General features: G+C 37.3%; 3 protein-coding genes across 10 annotated transcripts in view; all 3 read left to right on the forward strand.

The window, feature by feature from the left end:
* Positions 1-3,263: 3,263 nt before the first annotated feature.
* Positions 3,264-6,753, forward strand: ccdc106b (coiled-coil domain containing 106b). 4 transcript variants are annotated; one of them, XM_073858474.1, is made up of 7 exons: positions 3,264-3,409; positions 3,791-3,867; positions 3,971-4,069; positions 4,190-4,378; positions 4,503-4,655; positions 4,943-5,146; positions 5,247-6,752. In XM_073858474.1, the coding sequence occupies exons 2-7, from the start codon at positions 3,831-3,833 to the stop codon at positions 5,561-5,563; spliced, it is 999 nt and encodes a 332-aa protein (XP_073714575.1). In that variant the 5' UTR covers positions 3,264-3,409; positions 3,791-3,830; the 3' UTR covers positions 5,564-6,752. The 4 variants fall into 4 exon arrangements, with proteins under 4 accessions (XP_073714575.1, XP_073714577.1, XP_073714576.1 ...); XM_073858476.1 differs by having other exon boundaries at positions 3,403-3,421; XM_073858475.1 differs by lacking the exon at positions 3,264-3,409 and adding an exon at positions 3,468-3,529.
* A 131-nt stretch (positions 6,754-6,884) lies between these two features.
* Positions 6,885-12,693, forward strand: u2af2b (U2 small nuclear RNA auxiliary factor 2b). 4 transcript variants are annotated; one of them, XM_073858470.1, is made up of 13 exons: positions 6,889-7,384; positions 7,839-7,859; positions 8,119-8,257; positions 8,638-8,673; positions 9,117-9,223; positions 9,330-9,481; positions 9,878-9,994; positions 10,085-10,223; positions 10,496-10,575; positions 10,687-10,809; positions 10,895-10,973; positions 11,054-11,313; positions 11,395-12,693. In XM_073858470.1, the coding sequence occupies exons 1-13, from the start codon at positions 7,336-7,338 to the stop codon at positions 11,527-11,529; spliced, it is 1,437 nt and encodes a 478-aa protein (XP_073714571.1). In that variant the 5' UTR covers positions 6,889-7,335; the 3' UTR covers positions 11,530-12,693. The 4 variants fall into 4 exon arrangements, with proteins under 4 accessions (XP_073714574.1, XP_073714573.1, XP_073714572.1 ...); XM_073858472.1 differs by lacking the exon at positions 8,638-8,673 and having other exon boundaries at positions 6,886-7,384; XM_073858471.1 differs by lacking the exon at positions 7,839-7,859 and having other exon boundaries at positions 6,888-7,384.
* Positions 12,694-13,870: 1,177 nt separating this feature from the next.
* cnot3b (CCR4-NOT transcription complex, subunit 3b) overlaps positions 13,871-24,449 on the forward strand; it is a 14,321-nt gene continuing 3,742 nt past the window's right edge. Inside the window, exons 1-13 of one of the 2 annotated variants that reach the window (XM_055220680.2) lie at positions 13,873-14,046; positions 15,820-15,883; positions 16,069-16,136; positions 16,810-16,884; positions 17,121-17,210; positions 17,638-17,766; positions 17,898-17,993; positions 18,596-18,815; positions 18,891-19,018; positions 19,216-19,269; positions 20,675-21,518; positions 21,666-21,768; positions 22,293-22,434. In XM_055220680.2, coding sequence (XP_055076655.2) covers positions 15,859-15,883; positions 16,069-16,136; positions 16,810-16,884; positions 17,121-17,210; positions 17,638-17,766; positions 17,898-17,993; positions 18,596-18,815; positions 18,891-19,018; positions 19,216-19,269; positions 20,675-21,518; positions 21,666-21,768; positions 22,293-22,434 — 1,974 coding nt within the window. In that variant the 5' untranslated portion in view covers positions 13,873-14,046; positions 15,820-15,858. Of the gene's footprint in view, positions 14,047-15,819; positions 15,884-16,068; positions 16,137-16,809; positions 16,885-17,120; positions 17,211-17,637; positions 17,767-17,897; positions 17,994-18,595; positions 19,019-19,215; positions 19,270-20,674; positions 21,519-21,665; positions 21,769-22,292; positions 22,435-24,449 lie in introns of both variants that reach the window. The other variant, XM_073858477.1, reaches the window with a different exon arrangement.

Consider the following 24,449-nt stretch of genomic DNA (forward strand, 5'->3'; position numbering starts at 1 on the left):
CCTGGTTCCATGATGTCCCCCCATGTACAACACCATTCAACAATTCCTTGACAATCCCATTTGATATACTAAATGTGAATTAAATATGACTTAAGGGGATTGAGGAAGAAAGCAAAACATGTCAGGTACAAGAAAGCCAAGCTATTGTATGCAAATGCTATCCAGACAATTCCATGCACTTTCGATTGCGAGCTTAAACATGTTAATTTAAGTGCAATGTCACAGGAATTAACACAGTAAATGACTATATCCTAACCTGTAGTGACTAATCCACAGATAATGCCTAATCTATAGTAATGTGGCTGCTAACACATACATTTCATGACTCCAAGTAGCAAAATAAGGTCTGACAGGTTTGTCAATATCAATAGGTTACTCTATATTTCTGATGGATGTTTCATAACATATGATAAAAAATATCAATGACCTATGTGACATACATGTGTCTTTTGATAACACCAATGTACTAACTTAGAAGTAATTTTTTTATCAGATATTTTTCTGATTTGTTTATTCACGTACTTTTAGCACTGTGCAGTTGTCCAGTCAATACCGCACAGAATATAGACATTTATAGGCCACATGTGCTAAACTCTTCCCGCAATCCAATTATGAGGCTTAAAACAGGAAAAGCCAGCTAAGATAAAGTGCAAACTGGAAAATACCCTAGAGCTAAATTTAGCTTGGTGTTTGTTTGTTTGTCTGTTTGATTGACAGTAAGCTTCCGTTTTGTTTACCTGTGACAATTTTAGAAGAGGTAGAATGAAAAAAGGTTGATGCAGAACAAGACAGCATTTAGGATTCAAGATATTCGAGCAATAATAAAGAAGTCTCTTATGCTTCAGCACTCTTGAAATAAAATGCAATCTTGTTTTTGATCTCTTCAAGGCAGAGGCTTGCGTTATAACTTTAAATGGGAACTAATCATAGTAGTCAATGACAAAAATTACTTTATTATTTTCCATTTTTTAACACTATGCCATTAAAATGTTTATGTAATATACCCAATATACTAGGAAAGTTAAACATTAGGTAATTTTCCCCAAATTTGTCAATCAAAATTTGTAATATAAATTTTTATATAGAATATTTATCAAATCCAAAGTAGCAGTTTATTAAAACAATTGCTATATTTAAAGAGAACACGGATAAAAGAAAATATACAATTTTTTTTACATTTTATAGAAAGTTGTTTATCACTTTGTAAATGTCAACAATTAGTCCAAACAAACAAAATTGGTAGTAATAAAAGCAGTAAGTGGCAGTAAGGACAGAAGAAATATAACTTCTGAAACTAATACTATTATAAAACACAATAAAAACATACAAAGTTAACACTCCAGCACACTTGCATTTCTTGTAACAATTTTTGTTATAGAGTTTCCTCCGGTGACCTTTGTATTGACTAATGCAAGGAACGTAACAAAGTGGTTCTGTACTTTTACAAAAACAAGTTCCTGTCAGACTACAATTCATTTCTGTATTGAAATATCTGCAATACCTTGTAACAGTCTATTTATAGGCAATTGCATTTTCGAGAAAATTAAGAATGTTCAGTTTGACAAATATTATGTTTGGCAGTGAATCTCCAGGAGCAACTTTTTACATTCTAACAATGTCCAATCCATTCATGTAACATCTTATATAAAACAGACAAGCAGAAAAGAAGACAATGTCTCTGTCAGCCAGTAGTCAGTCCTGTGTGTAAATTCAGAGCCCTCTGTGGACACGGTGTGTCTGTATTTTCCTACTCAGATTCCGGGCCAAGCGGTCCACAGTAGTGCCTATTCGGCCCAGGTCTTTCTGCTGTGGTGCACCCTCAATGTTGCCGCTATACCACATCACCCAAGCACCAAGTGATATCAGTACCAACAGAACACCAGTGTAGACAAGAAGGTCCCCGAAATCTCTCCCTTTCACTTCCAGCGGTGCAAAGAGCCCCAAAAACAGGGCCGTGAAGCCGAATATGTCAAAAACAATAGCAAAGGCAAGAGCCACTTTGCAATGTTTAAGACCAGTCGATAATGCCATGACAACTGTTGGACACAAGCATAATACACGTTTTGTAACACAAACATTAAATAATCTATAAATATTCATTTGATGTCTTACACTAATCAGGTTTAATTAGTGTAAGCTTTTTACAATGGAAATTCAATTGTTTATTTGTCACACACACAGTTATACACAGGATACAACTTGCAGTGAAATGTAACGTTAGGTGCTTGCAGTGAAAGTTTGCACCAAAAAACTCAACCATGGTTTAATTATAGTAAAGTGTAGTAAACATGTTTTGGATTTTGATTGATTACAATTTGCATTACCATAGTTTTACTACACATATAACAGGCAAACTATGGGTACTGTAGTAATTATTTTACTACAAATAAAACCAAAACTATGGTTACTAGTTAAACCATGGTTAACTTTCATAAGCGTGTGAAAACACAGCAGCACAGCCTAAACTATTTATTTAAAGCGCTTAAACTTCCTTATACTTTATTACTCATCATGTAACCATGCGCGAGTTTCAACTCCATAAACAATGCAATCTATACAACAATTAAACAAAGAGGACGTTAAATGACCTCTTTATTTAGACGAATTATTTACAAAACTGACCTTGATTTTGGTTATCCTCAATCCAGGTATATTAACTGGAAAACATTGTTTTTTCCAGGTGTGGTTGAGTCAAATATGGAGCGAACTACTGTACCTGTCTACAACTTCTTCCGGTCCCACCCAGATATTTGACACCACCACAATCGCACCGTACAAAGAAGTCACCGAAACAGTTACAGTTACAGTACAACAACATTAACTTTATAACAAAGCAAATATTTACAATTTAACATAGTGAGAAATCACATATTAATTTGCTAATTCTTAATTGTATTTTATCATATTTGCATATTATTTAAATGATTCAAAAATAAAGATTGAATCCTGAAAATTATTTCTTAACATTTACACAGAAATGCACCAATTTCTCAATAACACAACTATCATTAACGATTAAAATACCGTATTGGCAGTTTATTCTAGAAGTTTAATCAAAAGCGTGTTTGATTTCAGACAGATCGTACTTTGACGTCACCGTACCGCGAGAGCAACTACAAAGCATAACTTTCGAATCGCTCTCGCGATACCACAGTATCTTAAGTTGTTTAGTCTGCGCACAGTCGCATGACGTCGTACTGGTTCATTCTTTCACCGGAAAAGGTGTGCGTGTGTCTTTGGCACTGATTTACAAACGACCCGGATGGTTCCTCACGGCCCTCTGTCAATCATCCGGTCGATCCTTATGAATAGAGATCAGCGGCACATACGCGTAAAAACAAATACTCGGAGCCAATCACCATGCGGACGCTGTGGGCTTAGCAAAAACATAGTGGTTGAAGTTGCAGTTGTGAGTATAAAAGTTTAGTAACATTTTAAAAGATGTTATTAAAGTAACTGCAGCAATTTGGCGGACGTCAGTGTTTGTTTCATACTAACTAATCTCCTCACGTGCAAAGTGAATATAAACGTACTTGCAACGCTTAACTTGTTAGCAGAAATATGCTGTAATGTATGAAATAGTCTCATCTGTTCACTTGTTGAATAAGAAGAAAGATTCAAGCTAACTAATGTTTTATTAACTGCTTGTTAACGTTAATGCATAATTAACTACTTGTTAACGTCAGTCGTCTGTTAATTGCTACAAGCCCTGCGCTGTTTACCCACCTGCCTTCTTTACTCAACTTACTTTCAAGTAACTGTTTTTTTGATCGTTTATGTTTGTTTTTAGGTTTGTGAATACCAGTCTGATCCATGTCACCATTGTCATCATGACTGATGCCCAAAGAAACACGAGGAACTACAATGGTGGGATTTACCACATTAAAGGGTCAATTCAAAGTTAGCAACACAGTTGCAGACTTGTTTTTGAATGAGGATGCAACAGTAACTTTTTCTCTAATGGTTACAGATTTAAAGAATGAAGATGGCTATGAAATCTCCATCCCATTTGAGGACAGCAATCTAGATGAATCTGGTTTCTATAATCAGCATGGCCAAGCTTTTGAGGGTACTTAATACTTAACATGTTTTGGCGTATTTTATTTAATCTATTAATCGCTTCCATTATCTACGAGGGCTACAGGTAGCCTTAAAAAAATGCTTCAGTGACTCTCTTGTTGATTTCAAGGAGATTCGAGCCAGGTTTCTGCTTGCAGTCCGTACTTTTTGATTTCTACCCTCCGCGCCCAGCTGCAGATTTCTTTAGAGAAGAATTCCTGGCTCCAGAAGCGCATCGAAGATCTGGAGGAGGAGAGGGACTTTCTACGCTGCCAACTCGACAGATTCATTTTCACAACCAGGAGCCAGGAGAGGAATGGTACGATGTGAAGTGGAATTTTTAGATAACTTTCAACGTTAACTGGTTTATGTTGTTGAGATGGATGGATATATTATTGCTTTAGAATCCAGTTTCATGAAAAGTTTATCATCTTTAATTACAGACCCTCAGATAGAGGCTGTACAGCACCCTACCAAACAGAAGCCTGTAATTCGGAAGACATCCACCCCTTCTCCAACACCCATGATGACACGATCTGGCCAGATTCTTACACGCAACCAGCTGAAAAAGCGCAGCAGACAAAGCAGTGTGCAAGGTTTGTGCATAGTTAATGTACATGTTGTTAATGTGACATTTAAAATTTATTTATTTAGACTTGGTAATGCATCCTTTATAAAGTATTGCTTAGTGTAATTTAATGCTGTTTAGTTGTTAATGTACTGAAGTTTCCGGCAGTAATAGCCAATAGTAATAGATCCGAAAAACATTTGAAATCTTATTTTCTCCTGTAAAATACTTCATAATGCAGTTTAAAGGTAATGGTTTTATATGTTTACTTTAAAGCCTTGATCTTTCTTTGCTCATTATTTTTTAACTTATTAGATGATGATGAAGAAGAGGAGGAAGTAATTGAAGAGGAAGAGTATATAGAAGAGGACGGCTACTTGGAAGAAGAACAGATTGTTACAGATGATGATAACGATGATTTAGATTGTAAAAGTTCCCGAAAGGGCCGTACAGGTAAACCGAACCGAGTTAAAAGAAGACGTGTTTTCCGTATCGCCCGGACCATGGAGAGACAAAGAGGTGAGAATCTTTTTTCAAAGGCTCATCAATATTTGGCATAGAAGATATTTCATACTTCTTTTTTTTTAAACTTCTGATTCATAAACTTTTGATTATTTAGTTAAAGACCCTGCAGGTGTTCTGCTTCGCTACAAGAAGATCCTTGTAACCTATCAGAAGTTGAAGAGCATGTCTAGAGCATTCCAGGTTCACGGGGTGGACCGCAACACCGTGGCCTCCACCACACCTATTGCAGAGCTGCTCCTGGTAGCCCCAGAGAAGGTAGCAGATGTTGGTGAATTTGATTCATCTAAAGAGAAGCTTCTGGATTACGCAAGGCGTTGTTATAAAGCTCTGGATGAGGCTTCTCACGCAAAGGTGCAGGCCTTAAAGAAGAGCAACCTTTTGCTGCCCATTTCATACAGGTTTAGGCACTGAATTTTGAAAACAACATATTCCTGTTTTGGTGAGAAGCGGAGTTGTGATATTGAGGTAGTGGTTTGAAAAATATGGAGAAACATAGAGATATTTTTTTCTTTTTTTATCCCTGCCTCAGCTTTTGGAGTTAAAACTGTTAAAATCACAACTTAGAGTTTTTGGTGATGGTAATTCCACATGGTGCAAGAAACATTGTTTTTGTTAATGCTGTAATTGTAAATGGGATGGCTGACGATTCAATCCATATTTATATTATTTATCAGCTTGTTTGATCCCAGCTGGAATGTTTGAGCTCATTTCAAATTATGTTGACCAAGAAAGAAATGGCCAATCCTAAAAAGTGAAAAATAGTCAATAGAAAAAAAAAACAGTCAATCACTGTATTTGAAGGGTAACTTTATATTATTTAATATATGCTAAAGTTTGTTATTGTAAAGTTTGGAAAAAGTTACTGCCTAACACCTTAAAGGTAAAAGTAAATGTCATATCATCAAATGTATGTGTTTGGAGTGATATAAGGAGCCGCCTGGGATCTTTTTTTGATAAAATCACTTGGGCTGAAGATCATGTAAGAAATAAAGTTTACAATTTGCTACACTCTCAGAAAAGAAAACCATCTTATATCATCTTAAGACCTTCTAAGTCTTGTCTGTATTAGTCAATCATTCAAAATATTTTTGTTTTGACAAATAGAAGCACATCAGCCTGAACATTCATCTTTATAATGTGCAACAGCATAGATTATTTTCTGCATAGATCTGCTTTCTAAATCATTAGTGATATTGTAATCACAGGCATTGTTTACTTTTGTGTAATTGTGTTTTCTGCACACTTTTGGTACCATTTTGTTTATGACTACTCATGAGGTACTAAAGCAAACCTCAAATATATATTTGTTTATTAAAATTTTGTTATTGATAAAATATTATTTATGATAGAAAACTAACAGTGTTTTTGTGTTTCAACCAGTCAATGCTAATTGTTTATTTGTATTTTTGATATGAGTGTACAAGAGATTACATAATGCTAATGTGGTGTTTATACATTTACTACATTTTAGTTTACATTGCATGTAGTGTTATGGCCCTTTGTGTGTGTGTATATTTACATACACTATTTTTTGTATTGTTATAAAGCTGTATGTTTCAAAACTACATCCTTATGTATAATTAAAGATCTCCAACATATCTTGAAAAAAACTCCCAAGTAATTTCTATCATAAATGTTCTTTATTTTATAGAGAACATTAAAAACAGCATAAAGCTATGTTTCTCCAGGCCCATAGGGGGCAGACACTACAATATAGCGCTCGTTTAAAGTGCTGGTGAATAGGGCTGTGAAGAAACGAACAACGCATTCGCCAACGCGGAATAAGCGGTTAGCATATTTAGCCGAGACGGTCTGAACTTAAACATACTAAAGAATGATAATTAACAACAATTAACTGTCAAGGGGTGTAACTAAGGGATATATCGTTATATCTAAAAGATTTATATACTTGTATTACCATCTTAAACCTTTCATTTTCACCCTGCACCCGGTTCTAGTTAGCATTAGCAGCTAACAACAGCCTGCAGGATAGTGTGTACTTATATGCGTGCACGATTTAAGTTGCTTTTCAGCAAACCGTGTATGTTTGTAATATTTTTATAACATCTATAATCTTTTTAGTCTGGCTTTTGAATTTCCGTGCGACAGAAACGGCTATACAGGCTATATAGTAGTGAAATAGCGCGTTAGCTAAAGGAGCCGAGTCGATTCACAACAGCATAATGTCCGATTTTGATGAGTTTGAGAGACAGCTGTCTGAAAACAAACAAGGTGAGTGTTAAATGTTTATTAAAAGGTATAGTAGTGAGAAATAAGAACTTGCATAACACTAAAAAGCTGGAAATGTTAGTTTGTTGTCATAACAATAGCCAAGAGAGTTATGAAAACATGAAAGCACCGAACATATATGTGTGCTTGATGTACAATTCAAATGATCTTTAAACTATAAACATGCATGAATCTGGAAGAACAGGTTACTGCTGATATATATAGGTGTAATAATTTACTAAAATCAAAATTGAACCTTTCCAAAGCAGTAGACACTTATATTTGGAACAGGAGCCACAGGCAGCCAGCAATTTATTTGCATGTATATATTTGACTTTAAAGCTACTTGCAGTCTTTATAATGTAAACATTTTATCAGTATGTGTTTATATGTCTAAGTTCCATTGGCAACCTAAATATTGTTTGAATTTTAACCCCTTTCGTTCTTTTTCACGCAGGTGACAGTCTAAATGGTCACGGTGGGTATCACAGAATGAGAAGCACACACAAAACCTTGCTTCTAATCTTCCCTTTTGTCCTCTAGTTTCTCACAGTGAAATCTGAAAATCACACACTCAAAATCTCTTTTTCAGCTTAAATGGGCTTTCTGTCCCCTCCTGTTTAAAATTGAACAGCGCGAGGCTTCTTTCCTCTTAGCTTCAGATACCTGCAGCTATTCACTTTCCTCTTGGGATCTTCAGATCACTCTTATTTTGTCCTTTCTTCATTCTGTCTCAGAGCGGGATAAGGAGAACCGGCATCGCCGGCGCAGTCCGTCGCGCAGCCGGAGCCGAGAAAGGAAGAGGAGGAGCAGAAGCAGGGAGAGGAGAAGCAGGGAGCGTCGCAGTGATAGCAGAGACCGCCGTCGTAGACGCAGGTGAGAGAATGTGGATTGTGACTGCATGGCTAATGCCAACTTTCGATTTTTTTATTTTTTTTGTGGAAAAACGGATTGAATTTGATTCTATGTTATGGCTACTGTGTTGCTGCTTTATATTAGGCAAAGATTATGACGAAATATAAGTTTGGCTTTTAAAACTGAAACGGTCTTTTAATTGCACAGTAACCAAGAATCAAACAAGTTGATCGTGTTGGAATGTCAATTCCCTTGTTATTACCCTCATGTAAGCAGTACAATCGTTAATCTTTGCTCTTTTAACACATTCAAATGTTAAATATCTAAAGTTTGTGTGCTGAGGTTTAAGCTACTGTGTGAAGTAGCTTTGTGTCATACCCTGTTCTTAAATGTCATTTCAGTGATCATACACAGAACCAACCCCAAGAGAATGTCAGGTAATACTGCAGAAGGGCATCTACATGACGTTATTAGCATCTGGATTATTTTGCCAAAAAAAAAATATGTACATAACAAATTGACTTTGTGAAGGAAATGCATTGAAATTGGAAAATAGTCACTACTGTAAAAATTGACATTTTGCTCCGCTAAAGAAAGGCAATGGGCAATTTGTTACATTTATTTTGGTTGATTGATATTTTTTTTAAATTTATACATTTAACTTTCTATGTATTAAAAAATTATGCGTGTTCATTTCGATTTTTGTTTATTGCCCTTTAGTTCTAAATAAAAGCAGAATATGAATCCTATGGCTAAATAACAAGCAATGATGTCATGCCATAATAAATGCATAACATTAATGAATGTATATTTTTATGTACAGGTTTTATAATGTTTTTGTATGTCTTTCTCTGGTTTTCGGACACTTTTGTTATTTCAGTCGTTCACCTCACCGTGAGAAAAAGAAGATTAAAATTAAGAAGTACTGGGATGTGCCACCTCCAGGCTTTGAGCATATTACACCCTTGCAGTACAAAGCCATGCAAGGTGAGGGTCATGACATGCAATACTTATCCGCTTGCTTTCTCTTTTTTTATTTTATTATTTACTGATCTTTTATGTCTAACGGCTGTCCTCTCTCTCTTTTTCTCAGCGGCTGGTCAGATCCCTGCCACTGCCTTACTGCCAACCATGACCCCGGACGGCCTGGCAGTGACGCCGACCCCAGTGCCTGTAGTGGGCAGTCAAATGACTCGCCAGGCTCGCAGACTTTACGTTGGCAACATCCCATTTGGCATCACAGAGGTGTGTTGAATGAACGCTATTTACATATTAAAATGACTGTGAAGGGCTTTTACAGAGAACATTGGCACAGATTGTTTTATTATACATATTTGTACTTTAAGACAAATAAACCCTTAAAAGTCTTGTCATTTATATTAACCTTATTATTTAGTTTCTTATAATATAAAAATTACAGTTTTCTTTTAATTAAAAACTTTAGCACAATTTCAAGCTTATGCATTTAGCATTATTTTTATGCTCATTCAAGTGTGTCCAATCCATTAATGTTGCCTTATTGTATATCTCAAAATTTTGATCAGTTTTAAATGTAGTGAGTTTCTGACCTTATATCGTGTTTGATTGGTTTGTATATAGGACTAAGACATAAACTGAATTATTGCTCCTCCTCTTCTTTAGGAATCGATGATGGACTTTTTCAATGCTCAGATGAGGCTTGGCGGGCTGACTCAGGCTCCGGGCAATCCTGTCCTGGCCGTTCAGATTAACCAAGACAAAAACTTTGCTTTCCTTGAGGTATGTAAACACTGTAAATATTACATTATCACTGCAATTCAGAAATCGAGGGCTTGGTTCTTAACTATTTTCTTGCTATCTGTCCTTGAGTTCCGATCAGTGGATGAGACCACACAGGCCATGGCGTTTGATGGCATCATCTTCCAAGGACAAAGTTTAAAGATTCGCCGGCCACACGATTATCAGCCTTTACCTGGCATGAGCGAGAACCCCAGCGTATACGTGCCAGGTATTTTTTTATACCCTCTATTTTCAGAAATCTCAGACAAGAAACATGACATGCAGAACAGTACAGGGGAGACCTCTGAAGGGTGGCAGCGCGAGTATGTGATGCATTACATTTTAAATTAAACTTGAACCTAAAAATATATAATTCTGTTGGCAAACATACTTTCTCTTGTTTTTTTGAACTCATGTTAGTATCGTAGTCTATTATTAGCTTGTGTTAGCCCATTGTTTGTTTGTTAATAAATGTACTTTCACTTTTTGTATGTTTCACAGGTGTGGTGTCCACTGTTGTACCAGACTCGATTCACAAGCTTTTCATTGGAGGCTTGCCAAACTATCTCAGCGACGACCAGGTTGGTTTGAAGTTTACTCGCGCACACACAAATTTTTCCTTCACTACTTAAGTATTAAATTATATAAAGTTGAACCCACATTAGTTTCAAAGAAAGCTTTTATCACTCTAGGTTAAAGAGCTGTTGACCTCTTTTGGACCTCTCAAAGCCTTTAATTTGGTGAAAGACAGTGCAACAGGACTCTCAAAGGGCTATGCCTTCTGTGAATATGTGGATGTTAATGTAAATGATCAGGTGAGTTGGCAAGATCTGTTTTTCCTCCATGTCTGTGCATTTTAATATCCTTGACCCTCGAGTTAATCTTCTTATATTTTTGCAGGCTATTGCAGGACTGAACGGTATGCAGTTGGCAGATAAAAAGCTGCTGGTTCAGAGGGCAAGTGTAGGAGCCAAGAATGCCACAATGGTAAGATTCATGGGAATTGAACTATTATGAACTCTTATTCTCAGGGCATTTTTAATCTTCTGTACTAATCGTCCACAATGATGAGTATCAATGAGACTCCAGTGACGTTGCAAGTCCCAGGAATGATAAGCAACCCCATGGTGCAGATGGGTGGTTCACCCACAGAGGTCCTCTGCCTGATGAACATGGTGGCTCCGGAGGAGTTGCTGGATGATGAGGAGTACGAAGAGATCGTGGAGGATGTCAAGGAAGAATGCTCCAAATACGGCCAGGTCAAAAGCATAGAGATCCCTCGACCTGTTGATGGACTAGAGGTCCCTGGAACTGGAAAGGTAAGGGGTCTGGCTTACAATGTGATGGATACAATTATGTCAACACTTGCTGTTAACTTGCTACGCTGTTTTATTCTCCAGATCTTTGTGGAGTTCATGTCCGTTTTCGACTCCCAGAAAGCCATGCAGGGCTTAACAGGGAGAAAATTCGCCAACCGGGTGGTGGTGACCAAATACTGCGATCCAGATGCCTACCACCGCCGAGACTTCTGGTAGAGGCATGAGGAAGAAAGGGGATGAAATACCAGCTATGTGATGTTAGCTCATAAAGAAAGAAATTGAGGCAGAGATGATGAAGGGGGAACATTTTTGTACTCATAAATAAGCCAAAAGGCGACAGTTATATTTTTCGTTTTGAGAGTTAAATTAAAAGAAAATTCGTGAGCATTTATGGGAGGGTTTTTTTCTTTTGCTTTTGTTTGTATTTTAAGGACATTAGCGGGAGATAGCTTATTATTCTGTTAATAAAACTGTCACTCTTTTTTAATTGTATACTGAAAGAAAAATGTAAGATTGTGACGTTTCTGACCAACAGAGAAAAGCACCAAGGTTACATTTCAAAAACAGATGAACATTTGGCATTACCACAGTCATATTTAGACAGGTAATCCAAATAAAGATGTCATGATTTGGCCCCCTACCTTGATTTTATCCCTTTTTATTCCTTACTTTGAATTGTAACCCACTGATCGATCTTTTTCACTTTGTATTCTCTGTTGGTCATCTCGCCGCATCTCCCTCCCATTCTGTAGCTTCTCGCAGTTCATATCTTCAGTAATTAGACTGTCCCAAATCTTGTTTTTTGGTATAAAGTTGTTGGTTTTGTCTTTGCTTACACTCATTTGGTCTCTTCCATTTGTAATCACCATCTCATTTGGTGATGACACGTGTCCTGTGTGGAAGCATTTGTGTTTCTATGTGTGATTTTCAGTATAATAGGCCACTTTTGATAATAAAACTATTGGAAGTATAAATCTTGTCTCTCTGGGTTTGAGTGGCTTTAGATGCACTGTACCATTGCATGCTATTCTGTTTAAAGAGGAGCAATGTAGCATTTTTGTGTTTTTGTTTTGTAATAATTGTTTTAGTGGCTAATCAAATGACTGGATCAATACGTCGCAATCTTACTGGAATATACATAATTTTCTTTCTATAACACTGTATGCCATCTTTATATCTTATGCTGCTTATTGCTTTTTAAGTATTCTAGCACAAATCAGCTTATATATTCAATTATATAAGTTACTAAAGGACCATCCCAGAAACATCTTAAGTGCTACAATCAGCAGTTCACAATACAAGTGTCTATGAATAATGATAGATTGTTGAATGATTTTCATTTAAGTACCAATTAAAATATGGGTTTAATGTGATCCCAAACCTGTGATGCTTATTTGGTTTAAAACTTACTGGATGTACTAAAAAGTTTAGTGGAATATGATTTAGACTTCAGCAAATCAGATTAAAATGAAACTTATTCAGATGCTCAGAAATAACTGTGATGGTTGAGGACCTTTATAAACTAGAAACAAAAGTTTAACTCATTCTCTCTCTGAAGGTTTTATCACTGCCGTCCAGCATAATGCTGCATACAGACACTTGTCTACTGATTTTAATCTTATCACGTGTTAGTGGTTTTAGTATCAGGTGTAGTAACAAACATAGGAATACACAACTAAAGAGGCCTTTATTTTGTCAAGATGATAGTAATGTGTTGATATGCCATATTCTCTGTTCACTAAATACTTTTGGAAATGTCTTGATTTTTTATGCAAACAATAGTAAAATGCTTTTACAACTATGTAGAGTCTTTAATGGATCGTTTTACATTTTTAAATATATCACATTTACAAAAAAGCTATTTACTTTTTCAGATAGTTTCAAAATGTTATGATGACAGCAGCACAGCCTACATTACCTGCTCAGGTAAAGACATTGGATTGGACATAAAAAATATGAATTATAAAGGTTTGCCTGTATGTCTTTTTTTTACAGTTTTATCAATTCAGAGTGCTAAGCTTGTGTAATTATTTAATATATAAATATTAACATAAAGAAAACTATGGTCTCTCACAGTTTTAAGATTCATGGCATTTAACTTTTTAAGGTTATAAGCAAATATACATTAGGTTTTATGTATATAAAAGGGGGAGTATTTAATATAAACAAATCTATAAATAAATAATTTATATTTATTTGAGTATACAAAACCACCAGAAGCAGACTGTCTTGAAACGCTTACGTTAAGTGTTTTGAAATAACTGCAGCTCTTACTTTTCTTTTGATGAGAACAGATTTATGTTCATAAAACAAGTCATTAATCGAAGACGGATATTAAATAGACTTTAAATCTTTACAGTTACTATTTATCAAAGGCCATAAATTACGTCGGATAATTTTAAGACATCCCGGTACACCTTTAACCTTTCCATTTACACCAACCATCACCCGATATGCACGGAAACTGTCAAGCAGTGGAAACGGATCGACAGCTGCTCTTATCCAATGATACATTAGCGCTGTCGAGCGGCACCCAATGGCGCGCCAGTAGGCGTGTCCACACGCCTTCAGCGCACCAGCGGAGGAGGTGTTCCTGGTGGCCATCTTTGATGCGCGAAGTGATTGTTTGGCGAATAGAAATAATAGGAAATAAAAATATAGCGTAAAAAGTTGGAAAATTGCGCCGGAGCCGAAAGGAATATTAAGAGGAAGAGTGAAACTCGAGGAAATAAGGTAAAGCATCCTTGCGTCGTGAAAGCGTCGTTTATATTACGTGCCTCTTTTTTCTCTTTCCCGTCCAATTTGTATCCAAGCCAAAAAGCTCGAGCCGGTCGCGTTCACGGCAGACCTGAATGGGTCGCGAGCTTTCTAACTCTTCTGAAGTGATCGTAGTATATCATCAGAGCAGAAAAAGTAGTATAACCGTATAACAGATCAATAAGAGTATCCACATGCATGCAGACAGCGGCTCTGGTTCATATCCATCACCATTTAAACATCCAACTGCTTTACTGAGCGCTCATCATCGGGGCTGTGAGATTGGGGGTTTAACGTTAACTTAAGACTGGATATACAATGCATGGTACATGATAGCTAACATATGGTCTTGAACTATCAGCTGTTGTGTTTGCACGCGCCACATTGTTGCGAGAATTCAGTGGATGCGCGAGACTATGTGTCAGAGAACTTTGATTGACGTGTAGGTGACAGCATGTGTACATTTAACAATATTTAGGGTAGGTTCACTTCGTGACTGCTTTTGAACAACTGCCACATGTGTACTGATGGCTTAAACTACATATATTAGTCTGTATCGAGGTGCATAAATGCTTTAGAAAATGGTGCCAAACGAAATTTAGATTTATGAAAATTCTGACTGGACTGACACTTGCCGCACTTGTTAGACAGTATCCATTTTTTCGAGAGAGTAGAAATGTATTTTATGGTAGCATATAGGCAAACGTGTCTTTAAGTAAGTAGATATTTAAATGCTGTTTCATAAGTGCAGTACCAAAGAGGTGTGTGTGTGTGTGTAAATGCTAGGGGCAGTTTCTCAGGGTTTAGATTAATCCAGAACTAGGCCTTGGTTATATTAGGACATTTAAGTCGTTTTTACAAACTTACCTTACAAAAAACAATACTGGTGTTCATCTTAAGACAAACTAATGGTATGTTTTTATGTTAAAATATGTCACGTTTTCAAAATAAGGCAGCTCAAACATGCATTTTAGTCTGGGACTAGGATAAGCCCTGTCTGGGAAACTGCATCATAGTCCTTTAAATAGGACTAAAGAAGCTGTTTAAACATTTATACATGTAGGGCTTCAAAGACAGATTTTGGTGGCATACATCAAAAGCTTTTTCTGTTTGCTAAAGACATGAATCACACTCATCCGGGGTTAAAAAAATAGTTTACTCGCAAATGAAAAAAAATTCTGCATTGCAAACACTTTAAAACACGTGATACATAATAATATTGCTGCTCCTCTGTTGTCAATACAGTGAAAATGAATGGTGTGCCTAACATGTTTATTTGTGTTTGTTATTAAACAAAGTGGGATGAACAATGAGCCCTATAGACATGTCAATAATGCATTGTTGTAAGTCTTTACCAAGTAATGCATGGTCTAAAGTGAGACCGAAATAGCATGTAATTATTTTCCATGGAATTTTACCCTAGTTTTTGTTTACATCCCAGTGTGTGTATCTAAGGCATTTTTTACATAAACTCTTCCTACATAATGTAAAGAACATTCTGTGAAATTATAATCTTGATATCTTTAATATTGACTGAGTAAGGTCATGTGAAATGAATCATTTTAATCAAACTAATCTCAGAATTTGATTATTAATCTTCAGTCTGAATTTTACATTCACAGTCACAAATCTGCACTGTATGTAATGTTTATATGTATGCATTGTGTATGTATACATAATTGACTGGAAATAGAGCATAGTGTCTCATTTATGTACGGTTTTATTTATTTATTTATTTATTTATTTCAGTAAAAGAAGGCATGAAGAAAACATCATAGTCGAGACGTCATGGCTGATAAAAGGAAACTTCAAGGTAATTGCGTATGAGAAAACCTTCAGTTCGTGTCTAATATTGGAGTTTTTCCACACTCATGAAGCTGATATCTTTATTGGCCTTCATGGAAGATTGTAAATTACATGATCCTAAACTGCTGTATTATAATGTACCTGGCCTGTCATCGTATGTCATTTACTAAAGTTGTACTTCTCTGTCTACAGGTGAAATAGACAGATGTTTAAAGAAAGTTGCAGAAGGTGTAGAGCAGTTTGAAGACGTTTGGAAAAAGGTAAGGAACTGATATGTTGCATTCTTGTATCGTGTTCAATATCACATTTTATGACATGAAATGTAGTGTACATCAACCCCTTTCCAGACACATGAAAGTGAACTGATCAGTATTTAGATGAATGGTTAAAACCACATTTAAAAGTAAAAAACGCTCCGTGTAGCCACTATTAAACTTTTGCAAGGTAAAGCAGTTTACACGCTAAAACGCACACCGCCACAACAACAACCTTGCTCAGCATTTTCATTAAAACCACAACACACACCAAAATAGGACTTTGAATCTCTTTGCCACAGTGAGTGAATTTAAATAATGTAATAAATATGACAAAAACTACCTACATGTAAAGATTTCATTTTTTTAAAAAGCACTTTAGGACGCTAGCCACTTTTTCCATTTCTTTCTGATTAAGTACACAGAAATGTGCACGCTGTATCTCTTTATGGTTTATCTTGGAAAATGAGGTTAGCTGGTCCAGGTGTGTATTTGCCTGCCTGCAAAACCATCTAGACATTTTTGTGTAATAATTTGACCTATTTGCTTACCTCTTCAAGACTTTGCACTCTTTTGAAAACCCTCAATGTTTTACGACTTCAATATTAGACACCCGAGCCAACCTTTCCCCACCATCTCTAGAAATGATAATTTTTTTGGTCTGTGCTTTGTCCATCAGCTCCACAATGCAGCCAATGCCAACCAAAAAGAAAAATATGAAGCAGACCTCAAGAAAGAAATAAAAAAATTACAGGTGAGATTTTCCTTAGATAGCATATAAGTGAACGAGTACAGTTAAGTGTGTTTGTACCACAGGTGACAAAAAAATAATTTAAAAGCATTGGCTTTTCCAAAGCGTAGGGGACATGTGCGCGTGTCCATTGCGCTTGACTCCACAGGATGAGTCTATGCATGCTTGATTTCAGGCGTCCGACTCTTTTTCATTTTCTTTTTATGTTCTGTCTACATCTGCCTGTTTTGATTCTGCAGCGGCTTCGAGACCAGATTAAGACGTGGGTCGCCTCCAATGAGATCAAAGACAAAAAACAGCTAGTAGAAAACCGAAAACTCATAGAAACGGTAAGTTGGTGACCTTCCTGTTTGTTGAAACAGAAGGACATCAAACTCAAGAATAATGCCAGTTTAACTTTAAATTTGATTTTAGTGTATGAAGTACACTAGGAATTTTATGAGTTTTGGTTATGTGGGAGGTACATGTAAGACATTTTTATGCATTTTGGGACCTGAGAGAAGTATAAGGATAAAACTGTAAAGATAAAACACTGCATTAAATCAGAAATCAATGCTATTTCTAAATTTAAATAAGCAGACATGTGCTCAGTTTTGTCATTATACAAAGGCAAGGGTTTTACTAAAATTCAGGCCTGAATGAAGTTTGTGTGATTAGGCTATTTCACAGAGTAATGATGATAGATGGTCTTAGTGGGCACCCCTCATCGCAGGTACTTTTAACTGCAATTTAAGATGGGCTTTCTGTTTCTTTCAGCAAATGGAGCGTTTTAAAATTGTAGAACGGGAGACCAAAACGAAAGCGTACTCTAAAGAGGGACTCGGTCTTGCTCAGAAAGTTGATCCTGCACAAAAAGAGAAAGAAGAGATCGGGCAGTGGCTAACGGTAAGTCAACGTGTAATTGAAAGATTTCATGACGTTCTTAGCATGATCCCTGTCTCGAACCAATGGTATTATGTCCTGTTTTGCATAATTTATGATGCCACACTTCTGATTTGTACTTTTGTTTGCTTCAGAGCATGATCGACACTTTGAACATGCAAGTGGATCAGTTTGAGAGTGAGGTAGAGTCACTGTCTGTCCAGACCAAGAAGAAAAAAGGAGATAAAGAGGTCAGTTACTTTTCTATTACAATATATTAAAAAAGTGCCAATCGTCTTGCGCCGATCATGCTTAATAAACTGATAATGTGTGGGGTCATGTAAACACAAAAAAACATTTTTTTTTTATTGGGGAAAGCCCATAAACGGCGTAAGCAAAAAATGATCGGCACAGGAAGTTTTTTGCTGATTACATGCAACACGAAATCGGGGTAAACACCTTAACCAGCTTTCTCGCAGTTTTGTTCATGCGTGCATGACATTTCTTTTACACTCAGAATTGACGCATAAAAGGCTGCTCTGGACTCATGCAGTTGGCAGAGAAACTAATAATAATGTTACTTTATAAATTTTTATTTCATTACATCATCAATGCACAAGATTTGTGAGTCCTGTCAGATCGATTCCTATCGACGCTACTACAACTCCCGTCGTTCCATCTTTAACAATGTTATCGAACTGCTGCGCCCATTGTTGTTGTGCAACCTCTAGTACCCTGAGAATTACATATTGTGCTTTTAAAATCCCATTATTATCTGTTTTACTCATCAAATGACATAATTTGGAGCACAACATGCACAATTACATTTCTTTTTTCCGTGCTGTGACCTCAGAAGCAGGATCGGATCGAGGAGTTAAAACGAATGATCGAGCGGCACCGGTTTCACATTCGCATGCTCGAGACTATCCTGAGAATGCTGGACAACGATTCGATACAGGTGGACGCTATCCGCAAGATTAAAGACGATGTAGAATACTACCTTGATTCTTCTCAGGACCCAGACTTTGAAGAGAACGAGTTCATATACGATGACATTGATATGGAGGAGATAAGTACGTTTTTGTTTTTGCGTGCCAGGATTGCATTGAGTGTTCTGTTCTCGATCATAAATATTTTCCCCCATCCAGCCCAGCCAGTAGTGGCCACATCTCCGCCAGGCAACATGGACGATGAACTTTTCCTACACTCCAGTTCTACGCCGACCTCCACGACATCCTCTTCCCCCATCCCTGTCTCACCAGCTACTTGCACTACGGTAAGCTGCTTTTTCTCTTTTTTTGTTTTTACAAACCGAGAGATGAGTACAAATTGTTTTCTGTGGTACTTAACAGTATGATACATATTAAGTTATTCTGACTGTGTAAACAAACTGATATAAGTGTTTTTGTATCATTCAGAACTTATTATTGTACATTTATCTTTGTTCTGTTTTCCTTACTTGTGCCATTTGAGAATTCGGAAGATGAAAAGAAAAGAGGTCGTTCGACAGACAGCGAAATTAGTCAGGTGAGAAAAAATATGTTCTGTTAAAGAGACACTCCACTTTAAAAAAAAAATGCTCATTTTCTAGCTCCCCTAGAGTTAAACATTTGATTTTTACAGTTTTGGAATCCATTCAGCTGATCTCAGGGTTTGGCGGTACCACTTTTAGCATAGCTTAGCACAATCCATTGAATCTGATTAGACCATTAGCATCGTGACTAAAAAAACCCCAAAAATTATGGATATTTTTTCTATTTAAAACTTGACTCTTCTCTAGTTACATTGTGTACTAAGACCCACAAAAAAATTAAAAGTTGACTATACTCTCATTTTGGCGTAATAATCAAGGACTTTGCTGCCGTAACATGGCTGCAGGATGCGCAATGATATTACGTAGTGCCTGAAAATAGTCCCCTGCTATAGACGGTTTCATCGGACGCACGTGATACACGTCTGGATCCGAACTTTACTTCCGGTTTCGTTTTTTTAATGGTCTGACTAGTTGCTAAACATAGTCTCTTGAACAAATGCCTCGTCGAAAATGTTTTGGTTTCCTAGGTAATCTATGTGTTTTTTTTTTGCTTGTTATATAAATAAACTACGTTTAAAGTACTTTGTGGTCATTTATTATTAGCGGAGTTTACCGGAAGTTATGTGTGGAACGCGACAGCCGCTTGTTTATGTTGCTACTGCTGAAACCGTCTATTGAAAGATACTAAGGGGACTATTTGGGTACTACATAATATCATTGCGCCTACTGCAGCCTTGTTACGGCAGCAAAGTCCTTGATTATTACGCCAGAATGAGAGTATAGTTCCTAGCCATATTGGCCAAAAAAAATCACAACTTTTAAATTCTTTCGGTCATAATACACGATGTAACTACAGAAGAGTCAAGTTTTAAATAGGAAAAATATCGAAACTCTTATTTTTCAGGCGCGATGCTGGTGTTCTGGTCAGATTCAGTGGATTGTGCTGAGCTATGCTGAAAGTGGTACGGCCAGATTCAACAACAAAGCCAGAGCTTTTTTTCCTATCCAATCTCTTTTTCCTCATTCTAAAAAAGTCTGTAAAATTGGCGTCATATCAAGAAATGCACAGAGAGATGCACTAAAAACGGAGAAGACAACTTGGAGCATGCGTATAATTGTTGTCCATAATCATTTGTTTCTCACCCTACAAGCAAAGGAGCAGAATGTTTTTTCGAAACATGACATCATCATTTGACAAAATACATGGATTGACTGTACACACAAAACGCAAGGGTGTCATTTTAAGAATGATTCACTTTGGGACCTGGTTTCATAAAATTGCGATTGTTACGATACAGATGTTTTACGCATACAGCTAAACGCATCTCCGTGTGGTCGGGCTCTAACAGTGTTCAGATTTGTGTACTTTTGGAACTGACAAATCCTCTCTTATTGCAGTCACCTGTCAAGAATGGAAATCCATCTTCATCGCTATCCTCCTCATCCTCATTATCGTCATCCTCGGGAGCCTCTTCAAACTCTTCGATCTCAATGGCAACCATCACCAGCTGTGGAAGCTCAATATCAGGGGTCAACATGGGAGTCTCTCCTCCAAACTCTAGCAGCTACAGTTCAGCAACCCAGCAACTATCACAGCAAACCCAACATCAGCACCAGCCCAAAACCCCCTCCCAGTCCAGCACAAGCTCAGTCTCCATCAACAGTATCTTACTCCCAACACCCATCTCCACCTCACCGCCCACAACCAGCATACCCAGCCCTCAAACGCCCATCTCCCAAAGCCAACCTATGTTGGGTTCCACCTCTGTTTTGGGCCTGGGAAAGGTTACAACAACAACGAGCGTTGCGAACCAGATCCCCAGCCTGGCCCTTTCAGGGATGCCGGCATCCTTAAGCAGCATGGCTGGGTTTTTGAGCGGATCTACACCTTACGCGCAAGCGGCAGCAGCGGGTTCAGTTAGCGGTGGGCTGTCGGGGTCTCTCGGATCGAATGTTAGTAGCTCCAGCTCCAGTGGACTTGTAACCTCATTGGGCCCCAATGGAAGTCTGGGATCCACAAACCTCTTGGGCTCAGGGTCTGGTGTTTTCGGTCTCGGGTCGACACAGTCTGTTGTGGAGCCTCTGGTGGGTCTTAGCCCTGTGGGAGGAGGACTGACACCAGGGAGCAATATTGGAGTAATAGGAAGCAACATAGGGACCTCTGGGACTACAAGCTCATCGGCTATGGGAAGTGGAGTGTTACCTCAGCCGCCTAGTGGACCGAAACAAAATGGTGGTACAAGTAAGATCAGGACATCTGTTCATTAAAAAGAAACATAAAAATTTGTATATATATAAAGCTGCAATCTGTAATTTTTTTTCTTTTTTTTCTTTAATCATGTAATATTGGAAGAAAGGACTAAAATAGTTACATTGATGCGTTTTTCAGGTTATAGTGCCGTGGTAGCGGACAGCACATCAGACTCAGCCCTCACCAGTGTCAGCCAATCACAAAACAGCCAATCCTCCTTAAATTCCTCAACAAATCAGCCGTGAGTATTGGTTTATTTTATTCTACACCATTTCATTCTATTCACTAACCACATAAGGACATAAATATTGAGGTATTTTGCTTTTAACGGCTCAGTAAGAGCAGTTAAAAGCAGTATGGCCTAGGGATGCATAACGATTAATCGCGATTAATCATAGCAGAATAAAAGTTTGTTTACATCATATATGTATGTGAACTGTGTGTAATAACTTTGTATAAATAAATGCAAGCACATGCATGTATATATTTAAGAAATGTTTACATGTGTATATACATTTGTGATATACACAGATAAATATATTTATTTATTTATTTATTTATGTGTACATATTTATTTATTTATTTGTTTGTTTATTTATTTGTATGGCCATATTTTTCTGGAAAGGTGCAACGTAACAGTGTGCAAAAAATCACTATATAAATAAAACAGACTATGATTTTAAAATTCATTGTTTTCTATTAAAGCTGCTAAACTGCACTTTAAAAAAATTACTCTAAATGCTACTCTTCCTCCTGTCATAACAGTAAGGACAATGGGTCCAGCCTTCTGGGGTTGATGACTCTGCCGCCCAGCTCGCCCTCTCCATCGTACAGTGAAAGTAAACCAGTTGGTGTAAGCCTGCTGAACGGTCCTCACTCCTATACACAGGCTGTCGACACCATCAAGGTCAGTCATACAATCTGCGTTAATTTTGTTGCCGATTAATTTATGTCATAGTTTTTGTGAATGGCCAGGTAAACATGCTATTCACGAAAACTATGACGACAGAAACTATGCTAAATTTGTCTTTGTGTAGTCAGAAATGCACGCAATTGAAAGTAATGCCAAAGTCCCTTAAAGGAATAGTCTACTCATTTTCAATATTAAAATATGTTATTACCTTAACAAAGAATTGTTGATACATCCCTCTATCATCTGTGTGCGTTCACGTAAGCGCTGGAGCGCGCTGCGACGCTTCGATAGCATTTAGCTTAGCCCCATTCATTCAATGGTACCATTTAGAGATAAAGTTAGAAGTGACCAAACACATCAACGTTTTTCCTATTTAAGACGAGTAGTTATACGAGCAAGTTTGGTGGTACAAAATAAAACGTAGCGCTTTTCTAAGCGGATTTAAGAGAGGAACTATATTGTATGGCGTAATAGCACTTTTGGGAGTACTTCGACTCGCCTGAAAAGTCTGCTCCCCTTCTCACTCTCATAATGGGAGAGGGAGGGTGTTACTGCGCCGAGTCGAAGTACTCCCAAGGGTGCTGTTGCGCCATACAGTGTAGTTCCTCTTTTAAATCCGCTTGGGAAAAAAAAAAAGCTTGGAAGGGCGCTGCGTTTTGTTTTGTACCACCAAACTTGCTTGTGTGGCTGCTCGTCTTGAGTGGGGGAAGCGTTGATGTGTTTGGTCACTTCTGGCTTTGTCTCTGGATGGTGCCGTTGAATGGATGGGGCTGGGCTAGATGCTATCGAGGCGTCGCAGCACGCTCCAGCGCTTATGTGCACGCGCACGGATGATGGAGGGATGCATCAACAACTCCCAGCCAAGGCAATAACATACTTTAATATTGAAAATGAGTAGACTATTCCTTTAACAGTTTTTTTAAACGGAGTTTCAACGGACTATAAACGATCCCAAACGAGGCATAAGGGTCTTATCTAGCGAAACGATTGTCATTTTTGACAAGAAAAATAAAAAATATCCACTTTTAGACCACAACTTTTTTGTCTAGATCCGGTCCAGCGCGACCTAACGTAAATGCGTAGTGACGTAGAGAGGTCACGTGTTACATATATAAAACGCACAATTGCGGACCATTGTAAACAATAAACTGACACAAAGACATTAATTAGTATCAGTTGACATACAACAACATAGGAACGGTCCTCTTTCAACACATTTGTAAACACTGGGGCGGAGTTTTGCGTTCGTCCTCTGTGACCTCTTGACGTCATGACGTATTACGTGGGGTCGCGCTGGCGCATCACGACCGGATCTAGACGAGAAGTTGTGCTTTAAAAGTGGATATTTTTTATTTTTCTTGTCAAAAATGATAATCGTTTCGCTAGATAAGACCCTTATGCTATTTTTGGGATCGTTTATAGTCCTTTGAAACTCCGTTGAAGAAAACTGTTAAGTGTTGAGTTAAGTGTTACATGTTGGGCTCTATTAAAGTCCATTAAAATTAGAAAAATCCTGCAGTGTTTTCCTCAAAAAACATAATTTCTTCTTGAATGAACAAAGAAAGACATCAACATTTTGGATGACATGGTGGTGAGTATATAATCTGGATTTTTCTTTTAAGAAAATGGAATATTCCTTTAAGTGAATTTGTGCTTAAAACATGCAAAAAAATCTGCCAATTGGGTAAGCAAAAATAAAACATTTCTTATCCCATTGGCAGATTTATTTATTTTTTGCTTGTTTTAAGCACAAATTCACTTAAATTGTATATTAAAATACTAAGAAAGTCATTTTTGGCAGTGTATTGTCTCATCCTGTGTCCCGCTGGGAAAAGCTGAATATATTACCAATATTCAATATATCGCCCCACCCTAAAACCCTGCTCTAAAGCTTACAGGATTAACCCTGGATTGCTGTGCAAAAGCTGTGAAATGATCAGTAATCAATGATTTGGCAACAGACAATCATAAATCAATAACTAATTTAATATTTATTTGCTTGGTACATT

Source organism: Misgurnus anguillicaudatus, chromosome 20 (genome assembly GCF_027580225.2).
Source record: "Misgurnus anguillicaudatus chromosome 20, ASM2758022v2, whole genome shotgun sequence".
Taxonomy (NCBI): Eukaryota; Metazoa; Chordata; class Actinopteri; order Cypriniformes; family Cobitidae; genus Misgurnus; species Misgurnus anguillicaudatus.

Coding starts and splice junctions, on each gene's coding strand:
- ccdc106b (XM_055220702.2), top strand. CDS start 3,777: ATGTTTGTTTTTAGGTTTGTGAATACCAGTCTGATCCATGTCACCATT. Junction 3,868..3,970: donor AAACACGAGGAACTACAATG/GTGGGATTTACC, acceptor TAATGGTTACAG/ATTTAAAGAATGAAGATGGC. Junction 4,656..4,942: donor CAGACAAAGCAGTGTGCAAG/GTTTGTGCATAG, acceptor TTAACTTATTAG/ATGATGATGAAGAAGAGGAG.
- u2af2b (XM_073858470.1), top strand. CDS start 7,336: ATGTCCGATTTTGATGAGTTTGAGAGACAGCTGTCTGAAAACAAACAA. Junction 7,385..7,838: donor GCTGTCTGAAAACAAACAAG/GTGAGTGTTAAA, acceptor TTTTTCACGCAG/GTGACAGTCTAAATGGTCAC. Junction 8,258..8,637: donor GACCGCCGTCGTAGACGCAG/GTGAGAGAATGT, acceptor ATGTCATTTCAG/TGATCATACACAGAACCAAC.